The sequence below is a fragment of the Zingiber officinale genome, chromosome 5B (genome assembly GCF_018446385.1).
Source record: "Zingiber officinale cultivar Zhangliang chromosome 5B, Zo_v1.1, whole genome shotgun sequence".
NCBI classification, from domain to species: Eukaryota; Viridiplantae; Streptophyta; class Magnoliopsida; order Zingiberales; family Zingiberaceae; genus Zingiber; species Zingiber officinale.
In genome coordinates this window covers 110,716,644-110,738,631 of record NC_055995.1, presented here as the reverse complement: position 1 = coordinate 110,738,631, position 21,988 = coordinate 110,716,644, and the positions used below count along the sequence as shown (strand labels likewise).

At 38.0% G+C, this 21,988-nt stretch overlaps 1 protein-coding gene across 3 annotated transcripts; it reads right to left on the bottom strand.

The window, feature by feature from the left end:
• Positions 1–6,165: 6,165 nt before the first annotated feature.
• On the bottom strand, positions 6,166–20,896 carry LOC121985348 (BAG family molecular chaperone regulator 4-like). 3 transcript variants are annotated; one of them, XR_006113127.1, is made up of 5 exons: positions 20,571–20,895; positions 20,221–20,477; positions 19,992–20,138; positions 14,921–16,504; positions 6,713–14,836 (listed from the first exon to the last, which is right to left on the bottom strand). XR_006113127.1 is itself a non-coding variant. In XM_042538738.1 (4 exons), the coding sequence occupies exons 1-4, from the start codon at positions 20,878–20,880 to the stop codon at positions 6,439–6,441; spliced, it is 912 nt and encodes a 303-aa protein (XP_042394672.1). In that variant the 5' UTR covers positions 20,881–20,891; the 3' UTR covers positions 6,166–6,438. The 3 variants fall into 3 exon arrangements, 2 of the variants coding, with proteins under 2 accessions (XP_042394672.1, XP_042394673.1); XM_042538738.1 differs by lacking the exons at positions 6,713–14,836; positions 14,921–16,504 and adding an exon at positions 6,166–6,636 and having other exon boundaries at positions 20,571–20,891; XM_042538739.1 differs by lacking the exons at positions 6,713–14,836; positions 14,921–16,504 and adding an exon at positions 16,583–16,696 and having other exon boundaries at positions 20,571–20,896.
• Between the last annotated feature and the right edge of the window lie 1,092 nt (positions 20,897–21,988).

Sequence of the window (21,988 nt, the reverse complement as noted above, 5' to 3'; positions counted from 1 at the left end):
GGAATGGATATTGTGGGTCCGTTTCCTATGGCAACCGGATAGCGAAAATTTCTACTGGTGGCGGTCAATTATTTTTCCAAGTGGGTGGAGGTCGAGCCGCTAGCCAAGATCACCGAGCAGATGGTCAAGAAGTTTATTTGGCAACATATTATCTGCCGGTTTGGCATCCCCCGTCGACTTGTTTCCGATAAAGGGTGGCAGTTCGCGGGAAAGTTGCTCGAAGATTGGTGCAAAAGCTATGACATCGAGCAACACTTCACATCCGTGCCGTACCCCCAAAGCAATGGTCAAGCCGAAGTAGTCAATCGGGAAATTCTTCGTATTCTGCGCGCTCGGCTCGACCATTTGGGAGGAAGCTGGGTGGATGAAGTGTCGGGTGTCCTATGGGCCATTCGAACAACCCCAAAGGAAGGAACGGGCGTTACGCCTTTCCGCTTGGTGTATGGCGGCGAAGCAGTTATCCCTGTCGAAGTCGACGTCGAGTCCGTCCGGATTCAGAACTATGATGATGACAACGCCGAGCGGAGGAACATGGAGCTTGATTTGGTCGACGAAGAGCGAGCCAAGGCGTCCGTCCGGCTGATGGCGTACCGGCAAAGAATGAAGCAGAATTACAACCGGCGCGTAATCCCTAGAGCATTCCAAGTTGGCGATCTCGTCTGGAAGAAAGTAAAGCCGGTTGGCGACGTCGGCAAGCTGGAAGCTCCATGGGCGGGCCCCTTCAAAATCATCGAAAAACTCCGCTCGGGCGCTTATTATTTGGAGGATGAAGACGGGCGGCAACTGGATCGACCATGGAGCGCGAATCATCTCCAGCCATATCAGGTGCACTGATGTAACTCATTTTGCATACGTTTTGGTCGCCTATGTACTTGTAATGCAGGCAGCAAAAATGATAAAGGATGACGAATAGCTTCGCCGAACGACAATGTTCGAATTAGCCTTAAAGGTCGTCGAGCTCCGACGTTAAAAATCGAGAGACGAGCCGGCGTCTATAAACCCTCCGAGCGGAAGGCCGTCGAGCTCCGACGTTAAAAATCGAGAGACGAGCCGGCGTCTATAAACCCTCCGAGCGGAAGGCCGTCGAGCTCCGACGTTAAAAATCGAGAGACGAGCCGGCGTCTATAAACCCTCCTAGCGGAAGACCGTCGAGCTCCGACGTTAAAAATCGAGAGACGAGCCGGCGTCTATAAACCCTCCGAGCGGAAGACCGTCGAGCTCCGACGTTAAAAATCGAGAGACGAGCCGGCGTCTATAAACCCTCCGAGCGGAAGACCGTCGAGCTCCGACGTTAAAATCGAGAGACGAGCCGGCGTCTATAAACCCTCCGAGCGGAAGACCGTCGAGCTCCGACGTTAAAAATCGAGAGACGAGCCGGCGGCTATAAACCCTCCGAGCGGAAGACCGTCGAGCTCCGACGTTAAAAATCGAGAGACGAGCCGGCGTCTATAAACCCTCCGAGCGGAAGACCGTCGAGCTCCGACGTTAAAAATCGAGAGGCGAGCCGACGTCTATAAACCCTCCGAGCGGAAGACCGTCGAGCTCCGACGTTAAAAATCGAGAGATGAGCCGGCGTCTATAAACCCTCCGAGCGGAAGACCGTCGAGCTCCGACGTTAAAAATCGAGAGACGAATCGGCGTCTATAAACCCGCTGGACGGATAGCAGTTCGCATGACGCGACCCGGTTGTAATCGCCGACCCATAATTGGTCCTACTATAAAGACAAGAATAAGGCCATTGTACGGCCGGTCAGTGCCCTTATAAAGAATACTTTGCGTGAAAAAATTATTACGACTGAGACAAAGGCTAAGGATGAATATTAGGCCAGCAAGGGGGGGGGGGGGGGGGGGACAGACAGCTCGGCTGGTAGGTGGCCCTTAGTCTTCAGATAATTAACCGACACCTTGATGGCCTCCTCAAAGGTTAGGGACAGCTTGTCGCTAAACTTTTCACCAAATTCGTCCGAGCGGACGAAAGCCTTGCGCACTTCAGCTGACCGACCGGGCTCTCCATCTTGATACTCCTTAAATGTGGCTTTGGAAGCGTCAAGGGCAGCCTGAAGATCTTTTAAAGCTCCTTCTGATTTAGTCTGGTCAGCCGAGCGGCCCTCCCGTTCGGTGGTCAATAGGGCATCCAAGTCCTTCACTCGTTGTTCTAGCCCGCGATTTTCCACCTTCATCAGGTCCATATCGTCGATAGCCTTGCGCTTCCGGGTGGTCGCAGTCTTTATCTCCTTGTCTCTCTGCTTGACCAAAGCCTCAAGTCGAGCCACTTCACCCGACAAGTCGGAGGACTTATTCCGTTCGGCTTCCAGTAGCTTCTTGGCCTTCTCCAGAGCGGTCGTGGACTGTCCTCTGCTTTCCCCCGAAGCTTTGAGTTTTTTCAGCTCGTCCTCCAGCTCGGCTAGGCGGTTGCTGATAGCAATCTGCTCCACCCAGTTCTGCAAATAAATATGATCGAGTCAGAAGTTAAACCAAAGTAACTATCAAGGCAAAGGATATACCCCAGTCGCCTGCTGCAAATTGCTATCGCCTAGTTGACTGGGAGTTATAAGAGTGATACGAAGCCGAGCGTCCTCCCAGGCTTTGGCGAGTGGACCCGTAAGAGTGATCTGCTGCTCGGGGACCGTTGGCCGATCGGCAGCCGCTAAATATTCCTCAGAAGGAAGTCGTAGGACGGTTTTTATCAACCGCGGGCCGCTCGGGTCACCTTGGGGCGCAGTCGCTTGACCAGACGGCTCGCCGCTCGAGCAAGGAAGGTCGCCCAATCGTCTAAGGCGAAGCATAGATCGGGGAGGACTAGAGGGAGGCACCTCGGAGGTGGCCATAGGAGAGCCGAGCGGCGTGGGGGTACTCTCTATGGAGATCGTACCGGAGATTACTCGAGCTTCATCACCCCGCTCGGAACGCTGTTCATCAGATGGGGTTGGCTGAGAGACTTGCTCTGGCCGTCTGCTCTTCCAAGTTGCTAGGGGAGCTTCATCGGCAGAGCGGCCCTCTACCCTAACTTGAACGGAGGGCGCTATATCGCCCACAGCCTCGCTGATAGAGGCCGAAGCGGCTAAGGCTTCAGGGGCAATCTGAGTCCCCTCGCCCTCTCCGGTGGCCGGGCCAACTGAGACCAAGCCCTGTTCGGCTACCTCCCTATTCTTTGCCGCCTCAATCTCAGCAGCTCTCATTTTCAGCCGCTCGGTAGCCTTGGCGCGCCACATGACTTCGGCTGCAGAAGCAAAGAATAAATCGGTTAGAACAAAAGAAAGAGGGCGATAAGAGCACTTACTCATGCTGCAAGGCAAGTCGGCTGGGACGGAGGACAGGCCGAATATATACAGCACTCCCGAAAGGAGCAGCTTGTCGATGTGGTATCGCTGGCCGACCAACCGGTCGGCTGCATGAAGATAGGCCGGATCGCCCCTAAACTTGCCGAGCTCCGGTTGTGCCGGCATCGCCGTCTGCCATTTGATACGGAAAGCCGGTGGCTCGGGGAAACGTATATAGAAAAAATGCTCCTTCCAGTGTTTGTTGGAGGCCGACATATTATCGAAAAGAACAAAACCTATCCTAGATTGGAAAACGAAGGTACCCCACTCGGCTTGCTTAGGATAGTAGAAGTAGTGAAAAACTTTGGGGTCCAAGGGGATGCCGTTCAGTTTAAAGAGAATTACCACCCCGTTCAGCAGCCTAATAGAGTTCGGAACTATCTGGCCGAGCGGGATGCGAAAGTAGTTGCACACTTGTAAGAAGAATCGATGTGGAGGAAATCGCAGCCCAGCCAAAAATTGGTCTCGGAAAAAGAGAACGGTGCCGGGCGGCGGGTCATGAGGTCGGTCGGTGGGTGTGGCTAATATTATGTGGTGGTCGGCGGGCAGGTTATACGTCCGAGTGAGGCGCAGGGCGTCCTCCTCGTCAAACCGGCTCTCCATGGTCGTGTACCAAAGACCAGGAGCGCCGGCGGTCGGCTGGGAAGTGCTAGTCATGGTCGAAAGTAAAAAAGAAATGCGGGACAAAAAAAAAGGGAAATCAAGCAGGGAAGAAAGGTGGCAGAACGACACTGGCAGCTAATAGAAAGCGTAAAGGAATGAGGAAGGGAAGAACAGAAGGGCTTACGAGTAAAAGGATGATCGAAAGGGGGTGCGAGGTCGTCGGAGAGCTGAGAGACGGAGTCGTCGGAGTAGAAAGAAGTAGCAGGGCGTCGAAGTGCGATGGAGCAGAAATGCGGCGAAAAGGAGATATCGGGAGCTTTATAACGTTGGCCTCGAATAGCCTCGGCCGTCCGATGCAGGTCGTAAAAAACGAAGCTATCATCCGACCGCTCATTTCAAACGGCGGCTGTCCCATCGGAGGTAACGCCGTCGCCGTACGCTGACGACAGCGGGAGCGCCACGTGTCAGCAGGACACAGGGCGCATTTAATGAGCGCCCATTACCGTGCCCAGCGCGCGTGTGTGACATTAATAGAAAAGACTCGGCATGAATTCCGAGGGGATACCGAAGGCGTCGGCATGACAGCGTCGAACGGGCATGACAACAGGCATGTAAGCCGAGCGGATGAAAAAGAAGGTAAGCCGAGCGGATGAACCTTCCCGAGCTCAGCATAGTGGTCGTTACTCAATCAGACCGGCGGTCCAGTCAGTCGGACTTTGACGCCTTCTTCGACTATACTTGAGGGGGAGGCAAGTGATCCGGCGGTAAGACCGGAGGGCCCTCATAAGGGAAAGTCCAGCGACACATGGAGGACGGCAGTCAAAGAGGGGTCAACCCCATGGACTCGAAGAGCAGGCGGGACATGCCGATCACCAGGCAATGACCCCTATCCGAAGGGACAACCATCTAACCAGGAGCCCATATTTCCATATGGCCGAGCGGATAATCCGCCCGGCCGCGATACAATGCACGACTGAAGGCCAAGCCATTTGCCTGCTTAACCAGGGTCTCAGGCGATACGAGCTGAGCGGACGGACGACCGAGTCGTTTGCCTGTTTGACCAGGGTCTCAGGCGATACGAGCCGAGCGGACGGACGACCACCTATGCCGGACCAGAGACGAATGCTCTGGCCGAGTGGCTTGATGGTCGATCCGAGAAGAGGAAGTCAAAGAGTAGAGGACAGTGTGAACGTCATCTCAGTAACCCCTGTTGCTGACAACAGGCATGTTCGAAGGCCAAACCATACTCAGTATGGTGCGATCGAATGTTCTGCTGTCCCATCAAAGAGACGCTCAGACTGTAGCGGTATGGAGTCAGACATGCTCTTCTGACAAGCCCATGCTGTGGTATGGGATATGACACATGTACACCTCGGGTTGTGTGCACCAAGTTCCCGTGGCTCTATATAAAGGCCATTAGACTTCACCGGAGGTATGCAATCAAGGATCCCTGGAGCCACTTTCTTACTGTTCATCTTTCTGACTTGAGCGTCGGAGGGTCGTCGCCGGGAACCACCTCCCGGCTCGACTTCCCTGCAGGTTCGTCGGAAGTTTACACAAGCGGTCGAAGATCTACATCAGCAACCGGAAAGCGCCACGTGCCCAACATCCGTTGATTCAACTTTCGGATAGGATCACTTATAAAAAAACACGACTAAGATGTCAAAATAGACCTTCACACCCCTAAAGCTTGGTGTGTGGGGGTAGGAGACCGATGCATTCTCAAATATGATTCAATTCTCATGTAAAATACAGGTATGATGATTAAACTACTTAGTAATATTAAATCGTCACATCAAACACACTTACATTTTCTGAATTCACTTGCTGAACAAAATATAAGAGTAAGACAATCCATCTCAGACTAATCAACTAACCAGAATTGAATACACTATTAAAATTAAATTTTAAAAAAAACCTCAAAATAGATGAATAGTATCTTTAAATTTAGAAAATAAAATTTATTCTTTTTAAATATTAAAATATCATTTAATTTAAAAAAAATAAAAAGAATAAATTGAATAATAAAAAATAAAAATAAGATAAATTATAGGGAAGATGTATTGTATAGTTAAAAAATATCCAAATTTAATAAAATAATTCTTCTATCCTAAATTTTAAATTTTAAATAAGAAATATGACATGGATACTCTTATACTCTCCCGGAATCCAGCATTCTGAAACAGTGCCCGAGCTCATAGGAGAGGAGTTGCAGAATAATTCATGGAGCAGGCACAGATCGTTGTTGGAACAAATACAATCATAAACTTTCGAGAGTATTCAAGAATTGTGTCAATATTCAAGCATTCTATAAGCTTAATTAACCATATTGACAGTGATGAGTGAACAAATTTATTTTACTGTTATACAATGCCTTCCGAAAGAACTTTGTCGAGCTGCCGTCCTATGTGCATGAACATGGCGTCATTATAAGTGTCAGAGGATTGAGTACGACGACACAGAGATATCAGCCAGCAAAAACGATGGATAATTTGTTCGTTTCCACATTTAAAGGCTAGTCAAAATGTTCCCAATCATTGGTAATCATCGCAGATGATGTGTTCGGAAAAGATGCATTTAGGTTTCCTGACCCAGAATCAAATGTCTCCCATGAAGTAGTCATAGAGACAGCACTGTTGTTGTCAATGAAGGGGTTAGAATTTAATGCTTTTAGCGAGTCTAGTGTCTCCACGATGTTCTGGATACGGCGAACCTGCAAGGAAGTTAGATTCTTGAACAATGATGTATTGGAAGTAATCAACTGTACAATGACTGTTAACTCAAAATGATGAAAAAATGTTCTCGATAGGGGAATCAGTAGAGATTTTCCTCTTTTCTGTTTGCACATAATAAGATCAAGTCATGGTACAAAAAAAAAGAGAAAAAAAATGAGAATTGCCTTAGGCTTGGACATCCAGTGTCTATCGATTTTTAGTGAGGCTATGCCATCATCCACAGGTGGAAGGATTTCATCATTCAAGTACCTCAATATGTAAAGGAAGAGCTAGGAAGTTGCCAAAAGTGACTCATCACATCAACATCCGAATGTGAATGTGAGACAAAAATAAGGGTTTTCAAATTGTTAGATGAAGTTAATCAATGATAATAAGCAACATAAATATAGAAAAACTCACGAGGAAGTACCAGAATTAGTAGGTGCTAAATAAATTCAACACAAATTGCTTACAAGAAATAAACTAGATTGGAGAAAAAGCTAGATAAATAGGAAAAATATGTTCTAAAATTTGGTATACTGAAGTTACGAATAAAAATGAAAAGGGTATCATGCTAGAAAAGGATTATAAGAATATATTTGTCAAAGTATAAAAGATACGAAGATAAAATTTATTGTGCTACAACTAGTTCTAGAAAATAAGATACTTAACATTATGTCTATACACTTCAGCAAGACTGATTGATCAAAAGGGGATTTTGAGAATACCTAAATTCAATTATTCGCAGTATACCAAAAGAAATGACGAGGGTAGTACATAGTACAATTTTAGAATCTTCTAATTCTCAATGCTTGCTTTTAAGAAGAGAGAAGAGCATTTGTTCACCTGTAGCAATTCACCTTTCTAAATAATTGTGTAAAAATTATGAGGTAATACCATGGAATACAGGACTAACCATCTTAGAAACCGTATGAAAAAAATTATTTACAAAAGATACTTTATTTAAAGAGTGAAAGATATAGAAATGTAGATTATTTGAATAGAAATATAAAGTAGCAAAAATTGGGATAAAAAAATTTATAAGCATAGCAATTGGCAAAACATTTTATTTTTTACATTTTGGATATGTTGTTAACATATACAACAATCAAATCTTATCCCACTAAGTATGGTCAACTATATGAATCCTCCTAATCTATTGAGCTCTATTCTCTACACTATCATCTATAGTTAAATATATTTTATCATATTTTATCCTTAGTAACCAAGTCTTCTTTGGTCTTTCTCTTCTTTATTTAATGTGTGCATTTGATATAATTTCACATCGTCTAACGGGAGGAGCATTTATTGGTCTTCTAAGGTTGTATCATCTTAAACGCATCTCTCGGAAATTTTCCTCAATAAGCACAACTTCAACTTTCTCTCTAATATTCTTATTGCTTATCTTCTTTATCCTCGTATGTCCACACATCCACCTTAACATACTCATCTCTACAACTCTCATATTTGTATAATCGTCATTTTGTAGAACTACCATTTAAGTTTTAGAGATAGTTTACGATAATAAAGAACATCTAACGTTCTCCTCCATTGCAATTATCCTGTCTTTATTCTATGTAAGACATCTCTCAATCATTTTGCAAAAATAATCCTAAATACTTAAAACTTTAGGTAACTCGTCTTCTCCTATTTTAACAATTATCTTACTACATTTAATATTATTTAACTTAAATTTCATATATTCTATCTTTACTAAGTTTAAAACATTTCAAAATATTTAAAGCTCTTAGTAACTCGTCTTCTCCTATTTTAACAATTATCTTACTACATTTAATATTATTTAACTTAAATTTCATATATTCTATCTTTACTAAGTTTAAAACATTTCAAAATATTTAAAACTCTTAGTAACTCGTCTTCTCCCATTTTAACAATTATCTTACTACATTTAATATTATTTAACTTAAATTTTAGCATTTACTTCTTTATATGCCTCATCTACCAAAATAAGATCATTTGTAAATAAAATGCATCATAGTAACGTGTTTTGGATGTCCAGTGAGTTCATCCATGATTAGTGTAAAAAATTAAGAATTTAGAGTTGATCCTTAATTAACTCATCTTTATAGGAAAGACTTCGGTTAATCTGCCTGGAGTCTTCAATCTTGTCATTACATCATCATATATGTTCTTTAATTATTTCAATATGCATTACGCTAACATATTATTTCCTTCAGGACTCTTATCATATTGTTTTCTTAAGATTGACAACTACCATGTGTAAGTCTTGCTTCTTTTCCTGATACTTTTCAATTAGTTATTTGAAAAGATATATAACTTTTATTATTGGCTTTCTAGACATAAACTCAAATTGATTTTTGATCAATATGGTCTCTTTATTTTGTTTCACTCTTTTTCAAAGTTTCACTATATAACTCATTAGCTTAATACCCTTATAATTGAATCACACAAGTTTATATGTCTCCTTTATTTTCATATATTAGGAAATATTTTCCTTCACAAGATCATCTTAATGAAGCAACAGTTAGGTTAGACTAATACCACTCGAGTGAAACTAATTACTCCATCTAGCCCATTAAAACCAACTGAGTTATTAGAACCAATCGATTCACCCAAACTAAATGATCTGAATGGCTCAAGAGAGCTCTCTTGTAGTTATTTATACACCCCCATTAAAGCTCATTTGTATGTTTTTAAATTAATATTGAATAAATTAACTAACTATATTCGTATTCAAGAACAATATTATATTAATTGATAAATCATTTTCCTATAGCTATAGCCTTGCATTAAAGATCAAGTCAAAGTTGTTTTTAAATTAATACTAGATAATCATAATGATATTCAATAAATAAGTAGTTAAAATAAAAGCTTCTAGAGTTGTGTGATTGTCATGTTCCTCTTTACCTAAAATAAAAGATACAAGTATTTGAGGGAAATTAAATGTAGCTTTAGTATATAATAGAATGAGAAAAAAAAATTGATCATCATGGCATTATCATTGACACATTCACTATTGACTAATAGTTAAAAGAGTCAAAACTAAAAGAGTGGAAGGTTGTAATGAAAAAGACAAAAAATGTTATCATAAGTAAAAAAACAATTAATTTAAAAAATTGTCAATACTACAACTTTGCACAGAAACTTAATGAAGGAAAAAAAAACTCATTTAGTTGTAGTTGACCTTAAATATTTGGAAAAAACGCAACTCAACTTCGCAATGTCCTTGCACATGACTTTAGATAGTTGATATACTAGCAATTTGGCACAGAGTGAACATAAGTAATAAACGATTTGTTAGCCAAAAAAACTGCCACTATCGGATTATCAATTCATATTTCTTCCAATAATTTATATTCAACTTTCATAACTTCCTCAACGGTCATCCATATGGATTATCCTAAGCGAGTGAGATTGATTTTTTACTATATTATCATTTATATTTAAATAAATTTTATTCAATTTTATTGTTAATAACTAGTCTTATTTTATCTCTCTTAATTAATATGCATATTTGTCACGATCTTACATCGTCTAACTAGGACATTTATTGATTGCCTAAGTACATATTTATACCACCTTAAATATATCTCTCGGAGTTTTTCCTTAATAGATACAAACTTTCTGTCTAATACTCTTATTTCTTATCTGTCAATTTTTGTATGTCCATACATTAACTTTAACATCCTATATCTGTGACTCTCATCTTCTACTTGTATGCTCTCTTTATAGCCCAACATTAAACTTTATATATCATATCAAATCTAATCAGTATTTTGTAGCACTTTTTTTAAATTTTAGAAATACCTTACGATCACAAAAACATAGCAAACACCCTCCTCTATTTCAACTATCCTCCTTGTATCTTACGTAAAATATTTGTAACTCCTCTATCCTTTTGATCTTTCATTTACAAATAGCTCATCACTTTTTATCTTAACAATTATCGTAATATGTATATTACTACTAAATTTAAATTTTATATATCTTATTTTTATACTGCTAAGTCTAAAACATTTAACTTCCAATATCTTCCGCCAAGATTCAAACTCTAGCAATTACTCTTTCATGAGTCTTAAAAACCAAAATAATATCATCTATAAACAGTATGCACTATGATAATGTGTACTTTCTCATTCCACCACCAATATTCTTTTCCCTTCAATGTCTTTTGTATTTCCTCATTTCACCACCAATATTCTTTATTTGATGGTATTTATTCTCTTGACTCACCAAGGATGCTCTTGCCACTGTTTTTATATTTGACGCTATCTTATCTAATGTATTTGAGTCGTCATGTATTTCTCATACTTGTATTTTTAACTTCCCATAAAGATACTTTGTTTCTCATCCGTTAACTTCCACCAGTTGATCTTAGGACTCATACATATTTTCCTTGAGTATGCTTGAAGCGCATATCTAATTGTTCTTCTCTTTTTTAAAAAAATATATTAGCTATTATAAGTTTATAAGCTATTGCAAAATTCAATATATTTTTCCCATCTTTTCTTGTTCCAAAACCATAGTCATTATGCACCCTCTCATATTCCTCGTTTCTTACTCTAGATATCCATCTAGATCTCCTCCTATTAAAATCGTCTTGTTTGTCGAATTTTTTTTTTGTACGGCCTCATTTAGGTCTTCCCAAAATCTAAGCTTGATGTCTTCATCTAATTTATTTTAGGTGTATATATGTTAATTACATTAATAATTTCTTTTAATTCCACTAACTTAAAAACTAGAATCTTATTTTTCTTTTCTAACTACTATTACTATTTTGTCCTTTAATGAAACATCTACAATAATACATACTTCATTTCTCATTTTACTTTTTTCTGTATACCAAAACTTAAAATTAAAGTTCTCTATTATCTTTGCCTTCTCCCATACTCATTTTGTCTCTTGTAAACATAAAATACTTTTTTGCTCTTGAACATCATATTTACTACCGTTATTGAGCGTTCCTATGTTCTATGTTCCACTTTAAGACAATTAATAGTCTTATAATATTTAGTCTTATCCAACTTACAGAGTATGGGGGTATATGAGTTATAAGTTTGGAATAAGAAATGAAAAAGAAAAACTATATTAGATTTTACAATAACATATGACCTTATACTAGCTAATAAGAAAAGCAAAGAACACTTATCACACTCAAAAATGGAAATAATAAATCGTAAATTGATTTTCTTATGGAAGGATAGAAGAATTTGTAAAGATTGCAAGGTTATCTTTAGAAAAAACTTAACTATCCAACATATGTTCGATATACACCTCAAACATAGTATCAATAGAAGGAAAATATGCATGACTCCTAGAATTAAGTAGTGAAAGTTAAAGGACGGGAAATAAAATATATTTAAAGAAAGGATATGAGTACAAATATTAGAAGAAATATGCAGCAACTCGAATACGATATGGGATAAGATGATATCAAAGTTGAAAATAGTAGCCAAGAGTGTACTCGATGAGTCAAAAGGATATGCACCACAAGTAAAGAATCTTGATCGTGGAATGATAAAGTACAAGAGAAAGTGAAGGAAAAATGAAGTATTATATACTTGTAAGAACGAGGAAAATTTAAAAAAATATATAATCACCAAAGTAAGAGGTGAAGGAGAGCCTTGGTGCAACAGTAAAGTTGTTGCTTTGTGACCAAAAGGTCACGGGTTCGAATCCTGGAAATAACCTCTTGCAAAAAGTAGGGTAAGGCTACGTACAATGGATCCTTCCCCGGGACCCCGTATAACAAGAGCTTCGTGCACCGGGCTGCCCTTTTTTTTTAACCAAGGTAAGAAGTAAAGAAAGTAATGAATGAAGCTAAGAATAAAATTTTGAATGGTTATATCGTAAATTAGTGACGTTAAAAATGGGAAAAATATATTACAAATTATCTTTCTTATAATTAGGAAGAAGGATTAAAAGATTTATAAAGATTACAAGGTTATCTCCGGAGAAAACTTAACTACCCAACATAGGTTAGTAGTGTTGGATATACGCCTCAAATATAATATCAATAGAAAGAAATTATACACGACTCTTAGAATTAAGTGGTGGAACTTAAAGGATAGGAAGCAAAAATATATTTAAAGAGAGGGTAAGAATACAAGTATTATGAGAAATATATGGCGACTCGAATACAACATGGGATAAGATGGTATCAAAGTATAAAAATAATAGCCAAAAATGTAATCGGTGAATCAAAAGGGCGTGCACCACCAAGTAAAAAATTTTGATGGCAGAATGAGCAAACACAGAAGAAAGTGAAGGAAAAAGGAATAGCCTATGAAGTATTATATACTTGTATGAATGATGAAAACTTTAAAAAAATATACAATAGCAAAAAAAAAAAAAAAAAGTTGTGAATGAAGCTAAGAATGAAATTTTAAATGCTTATATCTTAAATTGGATACAAAATAAGGGGAAAGAAATATTTGCAAAATAGTTAAAGCGAGAAAGAGGAAGACAGAAAATCTTATCGAAATAAGATGTATTAAAAATTAAAAATAAATGTAATAGGATACTAGTAAATTACAGTGTTGTTAGAAGCGCGAGGCGCACTGAGGCGCGACGCGCGCCTAAGGCGCATGCCTCTTGAACATTAGGTTGATTACTAAACTACCGGTCAAATATAATAACTATTAATATTCCACACACACAAATATCAAATATGACAAGCAAAACAACACCATGATAAAATTAATATAAGTTTCAAACTTTCAAGTTTCAACTTTATAATCTAAAGTAACAAAGTTCATCAAAACAAGCGTAATAAGTCAAATTAATCATCAAGCTCAAGTTCATCCGCATTGTATTATTCTTCTTCTTTATCTTCATCTTCGTCAAATTTAATTTCTTCTTCTTCATTTCTAAGTCTTAGAGATGAGTGTCTCATAGTGGAAGATGTATTTCCCTTCTCGACTTGTTTAGGCCTCGCATGTGAACTAGAGGCCAAGGATGCAATGTTTTTTCCTCTAGTACAATATTCAGGCTCTTCAGCTCCACTAGCCCTAGCAACGACATCCCATGTCAAGTCATCACCTTCAAAAACTAATTCTTCTTCATTATCACTTTCTCCATCTATTCTACCCATCAACCATTCATTACTGTCATCAATATTTGTCAAAAAGATGAGGTCAAATCATTTAAGTGTTGCTGCCTATTCTTTTTTTACTGTGAATCTACAGAATGTCAAAAATCACAATAAGTATAATAAAATAGCAAAGAATATTTTCTACTTATAAACGTAACATACTAATAGTATTATATATTTATATTTATTATATACATGCTCAAATACACTCCAATTACGCTCACAGCCAGAAGCACTACAAGTGAGGCTCAACACTTAAATAGCAAACTTTTGCAATTCTGGGGTATTTGCTCGGTAGCATTCCCACCATTCTGCTAGAGATAATGCTCTTCTATGTCTAATTGTCACATTGCTCCCAAATAGTCCTTCTGCCTTTCTATATATAGAGAGTTGGGTAGTGATTTTATCTTGCTTAGCAATGCTTTAAACCAATCTCTTCATAGTTTCAAACAAGTCATTCACCAATTTCCCCCAGATATTTGAATTTGTGTATGAATAAAAATATTTTAGATTCAAATAATGTCATGCAGCATGCAGAGGTCGATGAAGTTGGCATTCTCATCTCGTATCAATGATCTCAAACACTTCTTTGTATTTCTCTTCTTTCTCCTTCAAGGCCTTTATAATTATTTCTTTTGCCCTATCCATAACCTCATAAATAGAACTCATTACAAGTTTTCTTTCACCATCAATCAGTCTCAGAATACGGACTAAAGGGTCATATATCTTTAAAATATGCACAATACTGCTCCAAAATCTAAGTATCATGATGATTTTAGCTACCTTCTTCCCTGCCGCTTCTTTTGCCCATTTACTTTCTGTCCAATCCTTTGAAATAAACATTTTTCTTAAATCTTACTTCTGTAGATGCATCCTTTCAAGAGTGAGAAAAGCAGTAGCAAATCTTGTGACACCCACCTGACAAAGCTCTTTTTGTCTTGTGAATTGCCTCAACATATTTACCATGCTGAGGCGAACATAAATGTAAGCATTCACACTCATTGCATTCTTCAATGTTGCTTTAAAATCAGGCAATTTTCCAATATCTTCTAAGATTAAGTCGACGCAGTGAGCAGCACAAGGACTCCAATACAAGTGTGGCCTTTTTGCTTCTAATAATTTTCCTACAAAAGAAGTTAGAAAACTAGATAAGTTTAACATATATAATAAAAAGTATATTGATAAGAAAGAATTAAATAGATTCTTACCAGCAAGCACATTGTTACTTGCACTATCCGTAACAACTTGAACAACATTTGCTTCTCCTACACGCTTCACAAATCGATCAAGCAACTAAAATATTTTCTCTCCAATCTTTGCATAATCAAAAGCATCAACCAATTCGATGAAAACTGAACCTTTAGGAGAATTCATTAAAAAATTAATCAATATCCTCTGCCTTTTGTCTATCCACCCATCTGCCATCAAACTACAACCATACTTGGCCTATTCTGTTTCACACGACTTAATGTAATCATTTGTCACACTATCAATAGCTTTTTTTACAAAAGGAACCCGCACCTCATGATAACTAGGTCCTTTTAGACCTACATCATATTGGTCAACCAAGTTCAGCATCCTTTTGAAGCTTGAATAGTTAACGGCATTAAAAGGAATTGCCGCATCATACATGCACTCAGTTATGGCCATACAAACTTTTTCCCTCAATTCTTTCTTGTATGCCCCATTTATCGTAGTTTGAAATGTCTCTCTTTACCCTTTCTACTTTCAACATTTTTTTTTGTACATTAGAAGCAAAATAAATATCCATTGGACCTATTTATATTGGCTTTTTTTTGCATATTCACTGATTTAAAACTTGTACTTATAGGTGGCACAACTTTAGCTCCAATATCATCACCAAGAGGGTCTACATCCCCAAAGTCCAATGTCAAGTTTAGAAAGATTACTTTTCTCTGTTTTATTTTCCATGAAATTTTTAATTTCTTCACGTACACAAGGAGGATATTTTTTGCAAGTCGTAGTATTTCGAAATCCCCCAACAAGATGGTTTGCACGATAGATACCCTCTTTTGTAACTTTTTTGACAAAAATTATAAATCAAATCATTTTTGTTATCCGGATTAACTCTTTGAAAATAATTTCATGTCGGATCTTTTGATATATATGTTGGAGTATCACTACTAACTTTCATAATAATTGGGCAATAAAATAGTTTGAAAAATTAAAAACAAAATAAAAAAGCACTTTAATGGAAAAGCACTGTACCAGCAATAGAAAAGCACTATACCAGCAATAGAAAAACAGGAAAAAACAAAAATAAAAACAGGAAAAAATGAAAAACAAGACCAAAAAAATGAAAAATCGGACAGTAGCAAAATCGGACGACAGTCGGCAAGAAAAGCACAACCTGCAAAAATGGAAGGAAAAAACACAAACAAAACCGGACAGCAACAAGAATATGAACCAGCAACTCAATAAGAAGAAAAAGAGGAAAAAAAAGAAGATACCATAATAAAGAGAAGAAAAGAAGATGAAGAAACGAAGAGAAACTGAACAGTGAAATCGAATAAGAGAAAAAGGAGAAGAAAAGAAATAACATAAGAAGAGAAGAAGAAGATAACAGAAGAAAAAGAAGAAGAGAAGAAGTGAAGAACATAAAAACAAAAAAAAAAAGAGGAAAAAACGCATACCTAGGTGACAGCGCGACTCAGGAACAGCGGTGGCGAACGGAAATACCTGGGCGATGGTGCAACTCTTCTTCAAATTCAGGTTTGTTCTTCTTCTTGCGTTCTTTTCTTCTTCCCTTTTATCCTTTTCTTCTCCATGCCCTAATTCCAAACCAAATTAGTTTGAAATGTTTTTTTTTGTTAAAAATCTAGAAATGGTTCACGATCGCGCCTCAGTTGAGGTGTGAAGGCGCCCTAGATGTGCGCCTGACGAACAACACCCGCCTTGCGTGGGAAAAGGCATTTTTCCATGCGCCTTGTGCGCTTGACGCCTCGGGCGCGCCTCGGACACGCCTTTAACAACACAGGTAAATTATGAGGAAAAGAGCAGTGAAAGTGCTATTTTCATACTTTTTAATGAAGGTTTAGGTGACCAATTTAACTTAGATAATTTAAGTAGGTAGATGCGTATAAAAATTTAAATTTTTATTGTATAATTTAAAATTCAGGTAGAATAAGTTTTAAATGGGATGTAAAATGAAAAAGAAATTGGACCAAATGATATTCCGATAAAGGTATGGAAGTGCCTAGGAAAATAAGGTATTGAATGGTTTATAAAGTTATTTAACTTGATAATGAAAACAAAAAAAAAATGTCTCATCAATGGAGGGTAAGTACTCTAGTTTCCTTATATCAGAAGGAAAGAGTACAAAATTGTGTAAATTATAGAGGTATTAAATTAATGAGTTATACCATAAAACTTTAGAAAAGAGTAATATAAAAAAGATTAAGAAAGGAGACAATGGTGCCTAAAAATTAATTTGAATTTATACTTGGAAGGTCGATAATAGAAGTTATATATCTTCTCAGACAACTAATTGAAAAATATCGGGAACAAAAATAAAATCTACATATTATTTCGTTAACCTAGAAAAAACTTATTATAGAGTTCCAAGAGAAATTATATAGAGAAGTAGAGAAAAGAAAAATGTTAACGTAACATATATTGAACTAATTAAAGATATGTATATGTAACGACAAGATTGAAGACTTCAAGCGATAAACCGAAGCATTTCTTATAAAGATATGGTTACATCAAGGATTAGCTCCAAGTCCCCATCTTTTTACACTAATCATAGATGAAAATGCATCCAAGTAGTCCTTGTGATGTGAAACTATGACAATTATGCACATCAAATGAGAAAGACTAAAAAATGCTTGGTTAGCAACAATAAAACAAAATAAAATTTATTTAAATATAAATGATATAGTAGTGGATAGAGTCTAATAGTGTAAAAGGATCTACATAGTCACCCCACCTAGTAGGATAAGGTTTGGCGGTGGTTGTTGTATCCAATCTACAGATTAAAAACTCTTGCATATTTAACATAACATCCAAATCCTCATGTCCTTGCCAAGACATTGCAATCAAACCCTACAATGCGTTCTTCCAAACCAACATAACATTAGCACAATAGTCTAATAAATTCATACATAATATTTATCTATGTTTTAACATTGTTGATAACCTAATGCAACCCTCATGACAAGAGATTACAAAGAAAAAATCTCTCATAAACCGCATCAGATTTGTGTGAATAGGAAACAAATTACCCATAGTAAAATAAGTTTTCCAAAAGCACAGATGAAGAGAACATTTGTAGCACTTCTAGATCATGTTTCACCTTGGATCATGATCTAGTATCATCATACTCTAACTTAATTCTTCATGCATTATGCTCGTATAAAAGAAGGGATCATGTTTCTCTTCGCTTAGCTTCTTAGTAATAGAAGCTTCAATCAGTTTCTCTTTCCCCGTATTCATTGGCTTTGCAAAAAATTTCTTTAGTCAACCACTTTATAGACTTTCCAATTTTCTCCATCAACTGTCGACATTCATTTGTGCCATGGTCGCAGTCTCTATGATATTGACAATACTTATCTATGCTTCTCTCTCCGACTAGAGAATCCATTAAAATTGAATTCCATAGCAATTTTTGCCTTTAATTGCAGGCAAGATGGAACTATGCCTAGTATTTAGACAAGTATACATCATTTTTAAAACTACCCAATAATCCTCTTCTCTTGTCCCCTTTGGACTTCTTGGCCACTCCAAGCATGTTGTTGAAACTCTTCTTTCACTTCTCTAGCAATCTAAGATCAATAAAATCAGATAGCTCTCACCAAAAACTCATAGTAGTCATTGGTGGTCTGTTATAAAGTTCAAAGATAAATTCTAGATTATCAAGTCCAGCCCGCTATTACCATCAAAGGGACCACCAAAAGTATTCCAATATGGTTTTAGCTTCTACATTAAGTCTTTGACATAATCTCTAAATCTCATCTAGATGTTACTTTATTGTCAAAAGAATTTTTGCATTCTTCTTTGGTCTAGCAATTGCCATCATGTTCCTCGAATTCCTAGTGAATTTACTGAAGATAGCCATGGAACTTATAGAGAGATTCATATACCAATGGCATGCAACTGCTCTTGGAATTGTCAAAAAAATCTTGTACAATAAAATCCATAATGACAAGTTTATCTCATCGAAATCACCTAAGTGCCATCGGATCATTAGTTCCATTGCAGATGGATAGAGATGGAAGCTTAAAATCAGATATTACAGGAGTTCCTCAGTTTCAGCTATAAACAGTGTCCACAACTTCCAAAATCTGAATTTGTCTCTGAAGCTCTCTTTCATCTATCATCATTGATTTATCAGCATTGCCTCTCCAAGATCCATTTTGACTAGCTTGTAAAGCAACTGGTTGTTGTGAACCCAATTTAGAGTCTTGATTGACCTCAATGTTGGAAGTTCATTACGCATTGCCTTTTCAAGCTCCTCCAAATCACATGGCAGTGGTGGTGATGGTGCCATCTCAAGAGCCGATGAAGGTTGCCGCTTGAGATTAAATATGAGTAGAAGTTGGATCCGGCATCACAGCCTTCACATGGCAATGGTTGAGCATGGTTTGCAAATGCTACAAATCCTTTGGAGTCTTTCATCTGAAGATTCGTTGGTTGTAGAGGCAGAACCTATAATGAAGCTCCTGGCACAGCACTGCCATACTAGTTATTGATGTCTTAGGTCAAGTGTTCTCAGAAGATCTAAGATCCATTGTTTCTGTTAGGCCCTACTAGCACTAGATATTCATGTAGTTGCATTTACCGCATGAGCAAAGATCAAAAGATGCCAAATTCAAATAAAAAATAAATAGAGTAAAAATATGGAGTAAATAAGTACCTAATGCATTAAGTAGCTGCACAGAACTTTGAGAAGTATTAAGTCAAGACATTAAAAAAATAACTACATTCAAACCTGGCATCATTAGTCTATTGGACGTTGGAAAGCAAAGCATGAAAGTTCCAAATCATCAATTAGTTTGATTGCTCTTATATGGGCACTGATATCCCAACATCGAGAAATCATATTAGCAAAACCATAAATAGGGCAAACTTTTGTTGTCAGATGCATTGATACAGGAAAAGGATTTCATATCTGATAATAGAAATTAGAATGTGGATGAGATGAAAACAAAAGTTTAGTAGCTGGATACTAAACAATATTAGCTAATAAATAATGTAACTAACTATAGAATAAAACTAAATTTATTTTAATTTCAGTAAAATCTAGATGCATATGTTCACCTCTGACTTCCTCTGCATTTTGGCTTCGCCCTCAGCCTCAATGCCGTCCAGTTTCAACAATTGCATCATGAGTAACTCAGTCAAAACAGCAAAGTCCTTAGCATCAGCTTTCGTGCTTGAATGAACGGCAGCCTCCAAAGCTGACACCTATGTCATAAATAAACTGAATTTAATCAAATTTGGAAGGAATATTGAAGATTACCAGGTGATACGCAGGGAAGGCGCCGACCTTGGTGGCGAGCTTGTCCACTTCCGCTCTCACAGCTGCGATGGCATCGTAGGCCTTCTTCATATACAGATCCCGCTTCATCTGCTCGAACTTCCGCGCCTTGCTCACAGGGTCCTCTAAAAGCACGACCTTGGACATGTCCTTGATACCGGCCATGCGCAAGCAGTCATCATCATCCTTCTCTTTACCCCGGAATAAGAGCCGCTGTTCGTGCGGCTCCAGACCAGTCTCTTTCTCAAGTACCTTCTTCAGCTCCCCTTAAAACCATGAATCGATCATCACAGCCAACGAAACAAAAGAAGTGAGGGATTAATAGGGCCGATGGAATTCGTAAAGGGAAGGGGATCTACCGAAGGTGGATTCGACTGGGACGGAGACGTCAAGGAGTTGGGTGCCACGGAGAACCTTGATCTTAACGAGGTTGTCGCGGGGACCGGAAACCGCGTCGCTTCGATTCTGAACCAGTACCCCTCCTGGGTGAAGCTCCCCAGGTGATATGCCCACGCTGCCATCGGCCTGCGCCGCCGCAGCGGCGTCGGTGGCGCTAGAGCCGTTCATTCGATTTAGAAGAGAAGATGTGAAGGTTCCAGAATAGAGAGAGATATAAAAGTAAAGCAGGTATGTGTGTGAGTCGGGAGAAGGCGAAAGGGCAACAAGCATTCGCCAGGGGATGGCTGCTTTCGACTTAAGCAAAAATGACTTAGACAAAAAAAAAAGGTTTCGAATGGGAATCCACTAGCACGGGGGGTACACGAGGTGGTTAGGCCGAGCCCCACCTAATCTTGGGCCATGCTGGAGTATATCGGTAGAGCTTGTGTAGGTAGCGGCGGCTTAGCCCATGAGTCGAACTGGGCACGATTAGAAAATAATTAGTTTTTTTTTTTGCTTGATCTGGCACAGGACGACCTCGTTCTGGGTCGAGGGCAATTTAAACAATTGAATTTTAGAGAAAAATACCCTCTTATTTAGAAAAAAAAAATAGATTAGAAATTTGTTGGTAGACAAGATCAATATCTATAAACCTTTTTAGAGAGTCTCATCCAAACTTCTCAATAAGTTTCTATAATACTATCTCGTATAATGACCAATGATGGGTTATCCGCTTATCCAAAGTATAATTTTATTTATTTGGTATAGTTCTAGACATAGTCGAGTTAGTTATTACATGATAGATTTATAAAATTGAGTAAGAGTTGAATCATGATAAAGTCCGAGGAATTATCTTTTCATATGATGGCTAGCTTTAATTTTCTAATTTACTCTTGATCATTGCAGAATAGTTTATTTACTTGGAAGAACAAAATTAAAAATTAAGAAATAATGATATGTTTCCACTATTTATTTATTTTGTTGAAGTTTGTTTGCGTGAGAAAACTAAAAAAAGAAATCATAGTGTAATTTTTTTCATTCTATCCTAATATATATTATTAAGAAACTGGATCCTTTAATAACAAACTCTCAATTAATTTGTTGAAAAAAATTAAATTATATTAATATTTTTTTTGGAAAAAAAATCAAGATTTATTAGTAATTTCCATAGACATATCAATCAGAGATATAGAGTTCGCAAATAGCTTCGACATATTATTGAAAAATTTTCTCATTAATTAACCAAGGATATAGAGTTTGAGACTTAGCTGTGGCATGTTATTGAGTTTTTCTCATGTATCAATTAGGAATCTAAAGTTTGAAACTTAGCTACGACGTATTATTGAGATTTTTTTCTAACATAAATTTTCTTTAATTCTCTTTAGTCTTACATCTTATA